General features: G+C 40.4%; 1 protein-coding gene across 2 annotated transcripts in view; it reads left to right on the top strand.

The window, feature by feature from the left end:
• The first annotated feature begins 439 nt into the window (after nucleotides 1-439).
• SPTLC1 (serine palmitoyltransferase long chain base subunit 1) overlaps nucleotides 440-15,980 on the top strand; it is a 75,169-nt gene continuing 59,628 nt past the window's right edge. For both annotated transcript variants that reach the window (XM_060155560.1, XM_060155559.1), the window contains exons 1-3: nucleotides 440-529; nucleotides 3,182-3,289; nucleotides 6,264-6,358. In XM_060155560.1, the coding sequence (XP_060011543.1) occupies nucleotides 473-529; nucleotides 3,182-3,289; nucleotides 6,264-6,358 (260 nt within the window). In that variant the 5' untranslated portion in view covers nucleotides 440-472. The remainder of the gene's footprint in view (nucleotides 530-3,181; nucleotides 3,290-6,263; nucleotides 6,359-15,980) is intronic.

Raw genomic sequence — 15,980 nt, 5'->3', positions numbered from 1 at the left:
TAGGCTTTATACACGGTAAGTGCTATATAAGAGCTGTCTATTTTTTTTTACGATAATGCATTCCTGCATTACTTATGTAATTTAAAAGTAAAGAATATGTTTGTGATTGCATTAATAACTCCCTGCACCCAACTGCCTGCCAAGCGCGAGGGCCATCTATTAAAATCTCTCCATCCGGAGAGCCCAACACGTGGTCTGGCACATAATGGCCGCGTTGTGAACACCTGTTGCGGGGACCTGCCTGCCGCTTCCCACCCCTCCCCGCACCCAAGCGAGACCCCAAGTTGACCTTTCACCCCTAAACCTTCCTCAGCCAGCGCAGCCAACCGCCGCCCAGTACACAGGCGCGAGAAGGCGGTGCCCAACTGACGGCAGCCCCGCCTTCCGGGCGTATAAACGTCACTGGACCGCGCCGCGCAATATCTGACGTGCTTGTGGCCCGCCTTCCGGAAGGAAACCCTGGCGGCTAACTATGGCGACGGTCGCGGAGCAGTGGGTGCTGGTGGAGATGGTACAGGCGCTCTACGAGGTGAGCTTGGCGGCCCCGGGGGTCCACGACCACACCCAGCCCTGGGGAAGTGGGACGTTTTGTGTGGAGTTTTGGTCTGAGGCCTGGGCGGGGCTGGCCCGGTTATGCCCGGACCCCCGGCGTCCCTCGCTGGAAAGGCTCATAGGCGCACACATTTCCCAGTGGCGGAATGTAGGGAGGCACGGGCGGGAGCCGGAGCCGGGGGGTCTTGTATTGCGCTGCTGCGAGCACGGAGCCCTCTCCAGGTCCTGCCCGGATACAGGAGAGAGGCTAGTCAAAAACAAGAGTTGGGACTGATGGTAAAACGGAGTGATGAAAGTAGAGTGGAAAATCTCAGTCTGGTGAGGTCCTAGGGAAGACAGGTTCTCGGAACTGTGGAGCAGGGAATAGGGAAAAGAATTGTAATAAGTTGGACTTTGTTTTTGTTGGGACGTGGGGTTAGAAAGGAAGCCGAATGATTTAGGTATGTGAAATAGTTTGTCATTCTTTCGCCTACGTCCCATTTTCTGTCTTGTAAAGATACAACTATTTTAGTAAACTTTTAAAGAAAGACCAGTTAGGAGCGTTTTTGAAAGGTAATATAAAATTTAAATGTCAGTCTTGGAGAATGTTCATTCATTTGACATTTAGTGAGTTTCCATGCATTGTGCAATGGAACTTTCTGCGTGTTCTCTGAGCTGTTCAGTACAGTAGCCCACTAACCACATGTGGCAGTTAAGCACTTGAAACGTGGCTAGTGCAACTGAGGGGCTGAATTTTTCATTTAATTTAATTTAGATGTGTATTTAAATAGTTGAATGGTGCTAGTGACTACAGTATTGGACAGCAGAGATCTAGATGCTAGGAATAGTGCAATGAGGGAGCAGGTAAAAGTCCCTGTGCTTACAGAGCTTACATTCACTTAAAGTGAATCTGTTTTCTTTTGATAATTTTCTTAAAACTTAATACAGCGCTTACTGGTAAGGGTGATGATGCAAGATGTATTATTGCAAAACCCATCAGGACTTTTTGGAAAAAAAAAAAACAGTTAAGAGAGCAAATAGAGCCTAGGTGATGTCCAACCTTAGGTAGATTATAGTGACTAAGAAGAACCACTAAAATTTAAGATTTCCTTTTTTCTTTTTTAGAAATGAATAATTTCTACTATATATTGTTGCTGCCTTTTTGAAGACTGCCCTTTGACTATGTAACTTCTCATACCCTGGTATTAACCATGAGTGAGACTTGAGAGAAGGTCTCCTTGATGTAACATTTCCTAGGGAAGAAAAGAAGCCACATTTGTGATTTTTATTAATTCAGTAGACATTTCAACTTTTCTTAGGATTTCTTTGTGGAGTGGAATGTTTAGTGACTTGGACTTATGTTTGTCAACTATAATCCAATTATTGATAAAACTAAAAGGATTTTTTTAGTAGAGTCCTCATTCTTAAATGAATTATAGTCAGGAGGGATCAGCAAATTTTAAAAATAGTCTTAGATTTCTTGTTTTGCTTCTAATTTCTGTGCACAGTGTATGCAGAATTTGAGGAGTCTTGCTGTGTACCCATACATATGTAGCATGTATGTAGTTTTAAAGTTATTTGTCCAATGACCTGAAAGTTTATTTATGAAATTTCCAGCAGTTTCCCTGGTCCCCCCTTCTGAACTTTTTTAACTATTGTGAATCATCATTGCTTTCTTTTTGTCTAATGTTTGAAAATAATTTGTATTTACGTTTCTAAATACCTCTTTTTTTTTAACATCTTTATTGGAGTGTAATTGCTTTACAGTGGTGTTAGTTTCTGCTTTATAACAAAGTGAATCAGCTGTACATGTACATATATCCCCGTATCTCTTCCCTCTTGCATAAATACCTCTTTTAAATGACTTTCCGATGACAACCTATTGGAATGTAGCACCCCATAACTGACTTATGGAGGTTTAGTTGGTATCTGGAATCTTTTATATGCACTTACTGTATCTAGTTGTGTAAGACATAAAAGTCAGCCTGGCTTTTATCCTGGAAGTGTACAGTTGAAAAGAAGACCTGATGCGGATAATTTCATTAAGGTACCTTTATGGATGTTGACATGGAAAACACTACATACTTTGGGGGAACTGGTAGAAAAGAGACCTGCTATTTCTTTAAACACTTATAAAGTCTTCTTTTCTCTGCCACATTCCAAGGAGAACTTAAAGAGGCCTATTGGGGATACAGGAAATATAGTAAATTGTGCAAAAGTCTTTGAGAATTATGGTGTCCAAATAATTCTCAATTTATCCATGGTATGTGGGGGTTGTAGAAGGCTTGTGAAGCTGCGATATGTTTGTTACAGTTATTTCTCACCAGTAAAAATATAAATTACCTGAAGGATCTGATAGTTGATATTGTTAGACTATTGGAATTCTGTGTCAGATTTAATTTTTTAAATTAATTTTTATTCCTAACACTGCAGTTTTAGAGATTTTTCATGTAGGAGAAATTGCCTTCTGTTAGAAATGGGAAAACGAATGAGTAGACGTGAAGTGAGCTTTGAAAGTAAATTTTAAGAAGTAATAAATAGGTATAAAGGTCATGGGAGCAGTATATGCAGATGAATTAAATTTTATGTGCAGGTTTTGGAAATGTTTATTTCACTTCTTGTTATGCTTTTGCTTTTGACTCACTCCTAGGCTCCTGCTTATCATCTTATTTTGGAAGGAATTTTAATACTCTGGATAATCAGACTTCTTTTCTCTAAAACTTACAAGTTACAAGAACGATCTGATCTTACAGTCAAGGTAAGAAGTTAAATCTCTATTTTATTATTCGGTGTATGATTATAGTTGCTACATCTTTCGAAACAGGACTTGTGGTGGCTCAACTGTAAATGTTAAAATATTTTCTGGAATGTAAGGAAATCAGGGTAAGCAAAATACGGGGAAGCCAGGGATAAAGTGAATACACAAAGGAGTACCATGTTACAGGCCTTTTTACTTTGCTAGGAGTAAACAGCAGTCTGGGAACGTACTAGATGCTGGACGGGAAGCATGGATGCATGCTGGATTTCAAATGTCCGTATACAAGAAGGATTACATGAGTTGCTCAGGAAAAGCACCACTATTTCTGAAGCCTGAATGAAAGTTTCCCCTGTGGTCTTTATAAAGGAAATTCAGAGTTAGAAAGAATCCTCCCCATCCCACTGCTCTCCACCTTCCCACCCCAAATCAAATTTTGATGTGTTCTATATGGTAAGGGACCCAGCTCAAGCCCAAGCTAGGCAAACCTTAGGAAGCAGAAGTGTCGAGAGGACTTGCAGTCCTGACCACTTCGAGTCTGTTAGTACGAGGGACCAAGGGGTTTGTGGAATCCCCTACCTTCTCACGCAGGTAGGAAGACTTAGTAACTGTGCCCTGGGTGTGAGAGGAAGAGCAGTTTTGACTGCAGTGTGGTTTCTGTAACTTGGATTGTTTCCTTATCCAGCCTCTGTAGCAATGTGCCAGAATACTCCTTAGGGATACAGAGATGGTGAGAGATGTTTTCCCACAAAAATGCCTGAAACTTTGGTTCACAAGGCAGCATTGAGTGTGGCACAATGATGGAGTACTGCTCTTTTCTGGAGCATTCACAGAAGGAAGTGCAAGTGGAATGGAATTACAGCAATGTGGCGATTGTTCCCCTGGTTTCACTGGCTGCCCCTGCTGTCCTGATCATTAATATTTGTCATGAGATGGTCAGGCAGTATCCCCCCTAGAGGATAGGGGATATGCAACAAATGGTTCTTAGGGCACATAAGTTTTGGAAACCTGGGTAAAGAAGACTAAAGAGGTGTCTCATTGCATGATTTCTTGTAACCTTTAATATGCCAGTGGATATTTGAACCGCTGTTTGGAGAACTGCCATAAACTTGACCATAGATCCCCACCCCCGCCCTTTTTTTTATGAATACCTGTGGGATTAGTGTGCCTTAGAACACTCTTTTGATAGTATTGCAGTAAGATTGGGCTATCTGGGCCAGAAATCCTGTCTCTACTTTTTTCCCTTGGTATTTAGGAGCTCCACGTGAATGATTATGAGGCCATGGAATAGATTTATAGCCCAACTTTTTAAGGGGTTGATCATTCCTAATATTCTTAGTTTAAGTTTAGACAAGTCAATCCACACAAATATGCATTTTAAAAGAAGGATACTGAAATATAATTTTAGGATAACCCTCTAAAAGCAGAACTTACCTAGAGCAAGATTCAGTAATCACTGACATCTTACCCTAAAAGCTGTGGAAGAAAAAAAAAACTTTATGAGTGTTTCTAAACCTTAACTTATGGCAGCAAAGAAGAAATACCTTCTCGGTTTTATAGGTCTGCAGAGTCTCTTTTTTTATTATTTATTTATTTATTTATTTTATTTTGGCTATGTTGGGTCTTCATTGCTGAGCGTGGGCTTGCTCTAGTTGCAGCGAGTGGGGGCTACTCTTCGTTGAGGTGCTTAGGCTTCTCATTATGGTGGCTTCTGTTGTTGCGGAGCACGGGCTCTAGGTGTGCGGGCTTCAGTAGTTGTGGCAGGCAGGCTCAGTTGCTGTGGCTCACGCGCTGTAGAGTACAGCCTCAATAGTTATGGTGCACAGGCTTAGTTGCTCTGCAGCATGCGGAATCTTCCCGGACCAGCGCTTGAACCCATATCCCCTGCATTGGCAAGCGGATTCTAAACCACTGCACCACCAAGGAAGTCCCCTGCAGAGACTCTTGAATACCAGGCAATCCTGAGTTGATTCTCAAATCTGTCTCTGTGGTAGCAAGTGGACAGTGTGCATGATACATACTTCAGGCTTGTTCAGGCTGCTATTCTGTGCAGTCGTTGGCAGAAATAGATGAGGAATTTATTGACTGATTTATTCAGCCAGCATTTTTGAGTGCCTGAGCATCAGGTGAATATGCTCCTAGCCATGCCCTAGAATTGCCTGTTAGGAGAAAAATGCACAGAAGCATTTAACAGGAGTGTGAAAATAGGAGTATTGAGAGTGGGCCTATGTAAGGCAAGATTTGCTGTGGCTGTCATGTTCATCAGGTGCCTCATCTCATCCTGTACATCCAGACTACATTTTCAAAATTACATTGTTTTCTAGTTCAAGAAAGGGTAAGAAACTCAAAATAGTCAAAAAACTTGGAATGCATGAAATAACAGGTAAAAGGAATAAAGTAGTTTTTTATGAGAAATTTCCAAACAACTAAATCCTGTTACAATAATTATTATGAGAGTCTTTTGGTATATTTCAGTTACTTCTGAATCCTTGCCAATGGCTTGTAGAAACAGTGCTTTGTAGTCTAGTTGATCCCTTCCTGTGACAGCCATGCCTGTAAGAACTTAAGGCATGGCTGTCTGTCATATCTTGCAGTAGAGGCTGAGCTCCCTTACCTGCAGTCATGCCTCTCACCTTTGTGTTACAGACTTTTAGTTTTATCATCAGTAGCAGTTATACTTCCTACTTCCCACAGTGAAAAATCCTGAACATAGAAATAAAATTTTTAAGAAATTTCCAGTCAGCCACAAAGCTTCATGGAAAAAGAACCTTTAGCCTGAGATAAGGAAAGAGGTGAGGGGTTAAGTGCACAAAACTCAATAGTGATTCTGTGTCATTTCCAGGCACAGCAGCCGGACGTCTGTGTCTAGCAGTGTGTTCATTATGATGGTTCCATTACAACAAACAGTTTAGATACCGCTAGAGTTGCTGTCCAGTAAGTAGCACTGCACTGTATTTTAACTGCTTTTCTCCTGTAGGAAAAGGAAGAATTGATTGAAGAGTGGCAACCAGAACCTCTTGTTCCTCCTGTCTCAAAAGACCATCCTGCTCTCAACTACAACATCGTTTCAGGGTAAATTGGTTTTGCTAGTCAAGGGCTTATACTTGGTTTCCTGTAGGTAAACTCAACAAAGTATACAGTGGTTTATATAGTATTCCTTTTTTTTTTAACTGATATAAGACTTGTAGAAATTTCTGGAGATCAGAAACTTTTTTAATAGTCTCCAATTTGGGTTTCCAAGTTTGTCCCTTTTTAAAAATATATATATATATTTTTAAAAGCAGGGGCTTCCCTGGTGGCACAGTGGTTGAGAGTGCGCCTGCCGATGCAGGGGACACGGGTTCATGCCCCGGTCCAGGAAGATCCCACATGCCGTGGAGCGGCTGGGCCCATGAGCCATGGCCGCTGAGCCTGCGTGTCCGGAGCCTGTGCTCCACAACGGGAGAGGCCACAGCAGTGAGAGGCATGCGTACTGCAAAAAAAAAAAAAAAAAAAAAGTAATACACACACATAATATTTCAAATGGGAAGACAGTTAAAATGAAAAACAGCATTCCTACTTTTTCCCACCTGGATTGTTTCTGATTTTAGATCTGTTGAAGTTTACCTTCATAACTAGATATTAGCAGTATGCTTACATTACTGTTTCTTGATTGATTAATGATAGGCAGTGCCTGTTGACTTTCACAATATGAATTATGAAACCAGCTCACTTATGCTACCTACCTCCTGGCTTCCAATGTTTTATTTTTATTTTTATTTCTTAAATTTTAAGTATACAGAAAATATCAGTCACATACGTATCTACCACCCAGAAGTAATAGGTATTAACATTTTGCTATCTTTACTTTAAATCTATTTTTTAAAAGAAATAAAGCATTAGAAATGCAGTTGACCCTTGAACAGTATGGGGGTTAGGGGCCCTGACCCTCTGGGCAGTCAAAAACCTGCATATAAATTAGAGTCAGCCCTCCAGATACCCAGTTCCTCTAAATATGTGGTTCTGCATCCATGGATTCAACCAACCATGGATCATGTAGTACAGTAGTATCTACTGTTGAAAAAAATCTGTGTATAAGTGGACCTGCACAGTTCAAACCCATGTTGTTCAGTGGTCAATTGTATCACTAAAGAAATCCCTTCCCATCTATCACTTACTCTTGCCTCCCAGGCAAGATAACCACCATCTTGAAGTTGGTAGATGTTTTTCCTTTGCTTATATTTATACTTTTGCCACAGCATGCCTGTTGCCATGAAAGTGTTTAGTATTCTATTTTAAAATATGATGTAGGATATTCTCCTGAGTATGTCCTTCTACTTCTGGTCTGATCTGAGAGAGGCTTGTATTCTTCACTTTCGCGAATTTCTTTGGTCTCATGAAAGTTTTACTTCTCCTGAAATCAGACTGACCAATCATTAATGTTATGGTTATAAAATCCTTCCTACCACAAAGGTCTAATTTGCCTGTTTTCCATATGACAGTCAGTTGTCCCAACATTATTAGTTGAATAGTCCATTTTTTACCTACTGATTGGAAATTTCCCTTCTTTCATATGTCAAGTTCCCTTATAAAGGATCTGTTTCTGGCTTTATTTCTATTCTTTTGGTATATTTATCTCTCCCTGTGCCAGAACCTCACTTATACCACAGCTTAATAATAGGCCTTGACTAGAGTGAGTCCTTCACCTCCTTGTTCTTCACAATTGTCTAGGCTATCCTTGACTCTTCACTATGAGTTTAGGTTTAGCTGATCAGATTTGACCAGAAAATGGGTTTGGGTTTGTGACTAGTAATGCATTGAATTTATGGATTAATTTGGAGAGAATTGGTATATTGCTAATACTGAATCTCTTCACCACGTACCTTGTGTGTCACTTGTATACTTAGGTCTTTTATGTCTCTGAGAGAAGTTGCATAACATTCTTCATAGAGATTTTGCTTAACTTTTTTTTTGCTACTTTTTATTTGGAAATAATAGTAGATTCACATGCAGTTGTAAGAAATAATACAGAGAGATTTCATACACCCTTCGTCAGTTTCCCCCAATGGTAACATCTTGCTTAACTATAGTACAGTATCACAACCAGGAAATTAACATTGCATATCTTTTAATAGCTTCGTCTCTGGGTTCTAGAGAGTTTTCACTTCTGTCATGAAGCGTCATTTTCTTCTTGTTTCTGTGTTATTGCACTTGCTAGGATACCTACCATGCAGTGTTGAATAGGAGTGGTAACAAGGGCCTCTGTATCCTGTTCCTGATGGCTTTTAAGGGATAACCTGTATGGTGTTACAAGCCTTCCTTTCTCTTCCTAGTTTGCTAAGGGAACTTTTTGTTAGTTTTAAAGTCAGTGTTAAATTTTATTAAATTTTTTCTTTATCTATTGAGATGGTTGTGACTTTTCTTCTCTAATCCATTACTATATTAAATTGTACTGATTGATTTTTTTACATTAATTAAGCATATACATAAATTTTTATGAGAAAAATTGCAAGCAACCATGCCACTCATCCTCACCCCAGATTCCAGCTCTGTAGACTTGCAGAAAGATGGGAGATTTACTCTCTGGAAAGGCTAAATATAAATTGAAAGTCCTAAGAATGTGTGAGGAGGTGAGTGCCATTCTAAAAACAGAAAGCAAGTATATAATGAATAATGGGATGCTAATCCCGTTTCCTCCAACTCAGCTTTCAGAAAGTTGGAAACCAGATTTATATCCTCATATACACCTCACTGGAGGATTCCTCTCTGGTGAAACTCAGAGTCAAGAGAGTAAAAACAGAAAATTTTGAGTTTGCGGTCTCCACAGATGAATAAACAAGTCTATGTCTCATTATCATAGAGTGAAGCCCACCATCAGTCAAGAAGCCAAGCCCATTTACACAGTGCTTGCAATTAGCATTTCAGTGTCTTATTCTTAAAAATGGGTGGACAACCTTAAATTATGGTCCATTGATTTTCAACAGAATGCCAAGACAATTCAGTGGGAAAAGAATACTCTTTTTAACAGATTGTGATGGGACAACGGGATATACACATGTAAAAGAATGATGATGGACCCTGACCTCACACCATGTGTAAAAATTAGCTCAAAATTAATCATGGGCTTAAGTTTAAGAGCAAAAACTATAAGTTCTTAGTTTAGAAGAAAGAAAACAAAAGAGTAAATCTTCATAATCTTGGATTGGCCAGAGATTTTTAGATATGACACAAAAGCACAAGCAGCAAAAGAAAAAATAGACAAACTGGACTTCATTAAAATTGAAAACATTTGTGCTTCAAAGCCCATTACTAGAGACATGATACAAAACCCCACAAAATGGAAGAAAATATTTTCAAGTCACATATTTGTTAAGGGGCTAGTATCCAAAATATTAAATATATAAAAAGAACTCTTACAACTCATTGATAAACCCTATTTAAGCATGACTATTTGGTTAATTTTTATTAATTGTTGGATTTTTTTTTTTTTGCTAATATTTGTTATTTTTAGCATCAGTATTGAAAAATGAGTTTAGTCTTTTTCTTTTCCCTTACTGTGTGCTGGCCCAGCTTTGGTATCAGAGGTATATTAGTCTTACAGTTTTCCTGGCAACACTATTTGTTGTTTGTTCTGTTGAGCATATATTTTTAATCATGAATTTAATGTCTTCAGTGAGTTTTTAAAGCTGTTCATATTTCCTTTTTGAGTAAGTTTTGGTTACTGCCATTTAGTAATCGTTCATTTCTTCTTTTGTTTTCAAATGCATTGGCATGAAGTAATTCATAGGATTCTCTTGGGAAGTTATATGTAAAATATATACGTATAACTTTGTATATAGATATATATAACAACACATCTATGGATTTGTGTCTGCATTGCAGGCATTTGTGTCTCCTTTCTCACTCAAATTTGCCAAAGGTTTATCCTCTGGTTTAGTTGAGTCTCTGTTTTATTTTCTTCATTTTGGGCCTTTCCTGCAAAGGCATTGACTCTCCCTTCACCACCGCTCTCATCAGCACCCATGTAAGGCAGCATTCTCATTTGCTTTATTATTTCCTTCATCCCCAGCGCCTGCATCTGTTCTCCTCCCCAGTAAGGTATCCCACTGTAATACGTGTATTTTGCTTTCTTTTATTATTTTATGTTATTAAAGTCATATATGTTATTGTTTTTATTACGTATGTATGCTTGAAACCATGTAATCTTAATGTTTTATGAAAGTTTTTAATTTTGTGCTCTAGACTTCATTCTGGTTTTTTTCTTACAAGTTGTTTACTCAGCACTTATTTTTCAACAAATATTTGAGTGCCTACCATGTTTAAGGAATGTGCTGATGAGCATGTGCGATAAATCAAAATCTTAGTTCTCTTGGGGCAGGCTGACCAAGAATGAAATAAATACAATGTTAGCTGGTGTTGAGCAGTATGAAGAAATATCAAGCAGGGCAGAGAGGTGGAATTGCTAGATGGACTTCCTGTTCATTTCTTCCAACTGCTACATATTATTCTGTTGTGTATGGCCACCATGTTTTACTTAGTGATGGGTAAATTTAGTGATTTTCCTCATGATGGATACCTAAGCTACCCCCACTCCCCACTGCCACAAAAAAACCTGGTGATTAAACCTGATTAATGTCCTCTTGTGGACCTGTCTGAGTCTCTCTAGGGGTGTGGGACCAGAAATTGGGTACTACTCTATATGCCTGTCTCATTTCCCTTTGGGACTTTCCTACATTGTGATTCTCCTGAGTTAGTATATGGGCGTTCAGTTTCCCACAGCTGTGTTTGGTAACATTGTTTTATTTTGCATTTCTCTGATTATTTGAGCCTTTAAGTATCATTTGATATACTTATTATTAGCTGCTGGGGTTTTTCCCCCTGTGAATGCCTCTTCATATCTTTTAGTTCTTCTTCTCCTTGATTCCCAGTCTATCTTTCGATTATCAAGAGTCCCCAGTATTGTGTAGCTTTTAATCCTTGGTCAGTTTTTGAGTAGTAGTCTATTACAATGAGTCTAAGAAACTTTTTTTTTCCGATTTTAAGATCTCTGAAACATGTATGAATCTTACAGCTGCTGAGAGTCATTGTCAGCTGGGAGCAGGTGAGGGTATCATTTCTTGCACACTGATGAACTTGGTCATGGCTATGCTTACTGCCAGCACCTCAGTTGAGTTTTGTGCACTGCTGGTAAGTAAATCAGCTGATGGAAGGAGAAATGGCCAGATTCCTCCAGACAGTTGAACAGAGGCTACTGGGACTAAGGCTTTGAACATTCCTTTGTCAAACTCCTACTGCCTTTGGGTAATAACAGTTTACTTTCTAGAAACGTGATTCAACTGCATAAAGATGAAACTAAGAGTTTAGTCCAGTAGGAAAGTTCCAGCATCAAACTTAGAGAATGGGTGATACTGACTTGTCAAGTAATCCCAGAGATGATAGCAGAGCATCCTCCTAAGCAATGCCAGGATCCTTCTGTCAGTAGGGAGCAGAATATGTTAGCAGGGAGTATGAATACCCATGGTATCCATTACGTAGCAGAGAGCAGACAGAACTGCTGACTAGAAGTTACGAATGTCTTACCTGATTGATCTTGCTTATATTTTTCTTTTCATAGATACAAAAGTAGAATGACAAAAATCTGTGTCAAGATAGCCCTTTCATTAAATATGAACTAAAATATAAATGATAAGAAAACATCATTGCATTTTATTTTATTTTTTTCATTTTTGGCTGTGTTGCGTCCTCATTGCTGCATGCATGCTTTTCTGTAGTTGCGGCGAGTGGGGGCTACTCTTCGTAACAGTGCATGGGCTTCTCATTGCAGTGGCTTCTCATCGTGGAGCATAGGCTCTAGGCACGCAGGCTTCAGTAGTTATCCCACATGGGCTCAGTAGTTGTGGCTTATGGTCTCTAGAGCGCAGGCTCAGTGATTGTGGCATATGGGCTTAGCTGCTCTGTGGCATGTGGGATCTTCCTGGACCAGGGCTTGAACCCATGTAGCCTGCATTGGTGGGCAGATTCTTAACCACTGCACCACCAGGGAAGTCCCTGCATCATTGCATTTTACTTGGCTGTGTCTTTCCTCCTTAGTGATAGATAAAATACAGTCGATGCCATCTTAGATTCATGAAATGTAGTAAATCTCTTTATCACCCGTCTGTTAATTTTGTCTTTGGTATCTTCATTGAACCAGAATTCTAAATTTGGACTTGGTCATATTCATCCATTTCGCCTCATGGTTTGTGTGTTTGCATACTTGTTTTAGAAATCATTTCCTATTCCAAGGTCACGAAGACCTTCTAAATTTTCCTCTGTTCCAAAATACTTTTTAGTTTTTTTTTAATATGTGTGGAATTCATCTTTGAATATGGTAATTCAATTTTATTTTTCTCCATAGAGAAAGAAATATGTGTAACTTAGTAGTTAGTGGGGGCAACTGATGTCATTTGCCATATATTTATATATAGGCACACCTCATTTTATTGCACTTCACTTTATTGCACTCCCATAGATACTGCACTTTTTACAAATTAAAGGTTTCTGGCAACCCTGTGTTGTCAGAAGATGGTTATCATTTGTTAGCAATAAAGTATCTTTTAAAAATTAGAAAAAAGGAAGACCTTCAAGATGGTGGAGGAGGAAGATGTGGAGATCACCTTCCTCCCCACAAATACATCAGAAATACATGTACATGTGGAACATCCCCTACAAAACACCTACTGAATGCTGGCAGAAGACCTCAGACCTCCCAAAAGGCAAGAAACTCCCCACGTACCTGGGTAGGGCAAAAGAAAAAACAGAGACAAAAGAATAGGGACAGGACATGCATCTCTGGGAGGGAGCTGTGAAGGCGGGAAAGTTTCCACACACTAGGAAGACCCTTCACTGATGGAGACAGTGGGTGGCGGGGAGGAAGCTTTGGAGCCACGGAGGAGAGTGCAGCAACAGGGGTGCAGAGAGCAAAGTGGAGAGATTCCCACACAGAGGATCGGTGCCAACCAGCACTCAGAGGTTGAGAGCAGCACTGAGAGGCTTGTCTGCTCACGCGCCTGGGCGGGTGGGGGCTGGGAGCTGAGGATCTGGCTTAGGAGGTGAGATCCCAGGGAGAGGACTAGGGTTGGCAGCGTGAACACAGCCTGAAGGGGGCTAGTGCGCCACAGTTGGGAGGGAGTCCAGGAAAAAGTCTGGAACTGCCTAAGAGGCAAGAGACCATTGTTTCGGGGAGCGTGAGGAGAGGGGATTCAGAGCACCACCTAAACAAGCTGCAGAGACGGGCACGAGCCGCGGCTGTCAGCGTGGACATCAGAGACGGGCATGAGATGCTAAGGCTGCTGCTGCAGCCACCAAGAAGCCTGTGTGCGAGCACACGTTACTATCAACACCTTCCCTCCCAGGAGCCTGTGCAGCCCGCCAGTGCCAGGGCCCTGTGATCCAGGGACAACTACCCCAGGAGAACACACAGTGCGCCTCAGCCTGTTGCAACAGCATGCTGGCCTCTGTCACCTCAGGCTCGCCCCGCATTCCATACCCCTCCGTCCCCCCGGCATGAGTGAGCCAGAGCCCCCTAATCAGCTGCTACTTTACCCCGTCCTGTCTAAGCAAAGAACAGACACCCTCAGGTGACCTACATGCAGAGGCGGGGCCAAATCCAAAGCTAAACCCTGGGAGCTGTGCGAACAAAGAAGAGAAAAGGAAATCTCTCCCAGCAGCCTCAGGAGCAGCAGATTAAATCTCCACAATCAACTTAATGTACCCTGCATCTCTGGAATACCAAATAATAGATCATCACAGAATTCAGGTGGTGGACTTTGTGTAATTTTTTCTGTATATCTTTGCTTTTATCATTTGTCCTAGGGTTCCAGCTGTCCATTTTTTATTTTTTTGTTTGTTTTCCTTTTATTATAGTTTTTAGTGCTTGTTATCATTGGTGGTTTTCTTTTTTGGTTTGGTTGCTCTCTTTCATTTTTTTTATTATTATTTTTAATTTTTTAATTTTTAATATTTTTTTAAGAACTTTTTTTTTCCCTTTTTTTCTCCCTTTTCTTCTGAGCCGTATGGCTGACAGGGTCTTGGTGCTCCGGCCGTGTGTCGGGCCTGTGCCTCTGAGGTGGGAGAGCCGAGTTCAGGACATTGGTCCACCAAAGACCTCCTGGCTCCACATAATATCAAACAGCGAAAGCTCTCCCAGAGATCTCCATCTCAGTGCTAAGACCCAGCTCCACTCAGTGACTAGCAAGCTACAGTGCTGGACACCCTATGCCAAACAACTAGCAAGACAGGAACACAACCCCACCCATTAGAGAGGCTGCCTAAAATCATAATAAGGTCACAGACACCCCAAAACATACCACCGGACGTGGTCCTGCCCACCAGAAACACAGGATCCAGCCTCATCCACGGGACACAGGCACCAGTCCCCTCCACCAGGAAGCCTACACAACCCATGGAACCAGCCTTACCCACTGGGGGCAGACACCAGAAACAACAGGAACTATGAACCTGCAGGCTGTGAAAAGGAGACCCCAAACACAGTAAGTTAAGCAAAATGAAAAGACAGAGAAACACACAGCAGATGAAGGAGCAAAGTAAAAACCCACCAGACCAAACAAATGAAGAGGAACTAGGCAGTCTACCTAAAAAATTCAGAGTAATGATAGTAAATATGATCCAATATCTTGGAAATAGAATGGAGAAAATACAAGAAATGTTTACCAAGGACCTAGAAGAAGTAAAGAGCAAACAATGATGAACAACACAATAAATGACATTAAAAATTCTCTAGAAGGAATCAATAGCAGAAAAACTGAGGCAGAAGAACGGATAAGTGACCTGGAAGATAAAATAGTGGAAATAACTACTGCGGAGCAGAATAAAGAAAAAATAATGAAAAGAATTGAGGACAGGCTCAGAGACCTCTCGGACAACATTAAAGGCACCAACATTCAAATTATAGGGGTCCCAGAAGAAGAAGTTAAAAAGAAGGGGACCGAGAAAATATTTGAAGGGATTATACTTGAAAATTTCCCTAATATGGGAAAGGAAATTGTCAGTCAAGTCCAGGAAGTACAGAGAGTCCCATACAGGATAAATCCAAGGAGAAACACACCAAGACACATATTAATCAAACTATCAAAAATTAAATACAAAGAAAACATATTAAAAGCAGCAAGGGAAAAACGACAAATAACACACAAGGGAATCCCCATAAGATTAACAGCTGATCTTTCAGCAGAAACTCTGCAAGCCAGAAGGGAGTGACAGAACATATTTAAAATGATGAAAGGGAAAAATCCACAATGAAAATTACTCTACCCAACAAGGATATCATTCAGATTCAACAGAGAAATTAAAACCTTTACAGACAAGCAAAAGCTAAGAGAATTCAGCACCACCAAACCAGCTTTACAACAGATGCTAAAGGAACTTCTCTAGGCAGGAAATACAAGAGAAGGAAAAGACCTACCATAACAAACCCAAAACAATTAAGAAAATGGTAATAGGAACATACGTATCAATAACTACCTTAAATGTGAATGGATTAAATGCTCCATCCAAAAGTCATAGACTGGCTGAATGGATACACAAACAATACCTGTATATATACTGTCTACAAGAGACCCACTTCAGACCTAGGGACACATACAGGCTGAAAATGAGGGGATGTAAAAAGATATTCCATGCAAATGGAAATCGAAAGAAAGCTGGAGTAGCAATT

The sequence above is a fragment of the Lagenorhynchus albirostris genome, chromosome 7 (genome assembly GCF_949774975.1).
Source record: "Lagenorhynchus albirostris chromosome 7, mLagAlb1.1, whole genome shotgun sequence".
Classification (NCBI taxonomy): Eukaryota; Metazoa; Chordata; class Mammalia; order Artiodactyla; family Delphinidae; genus Lagenorhynchus; species Lagenorhynchus albirostris.
Note: the sequence above shows the minus strand (reverse complement) of the source record. Positions and strands in the feature narration are given on the sequence as shown.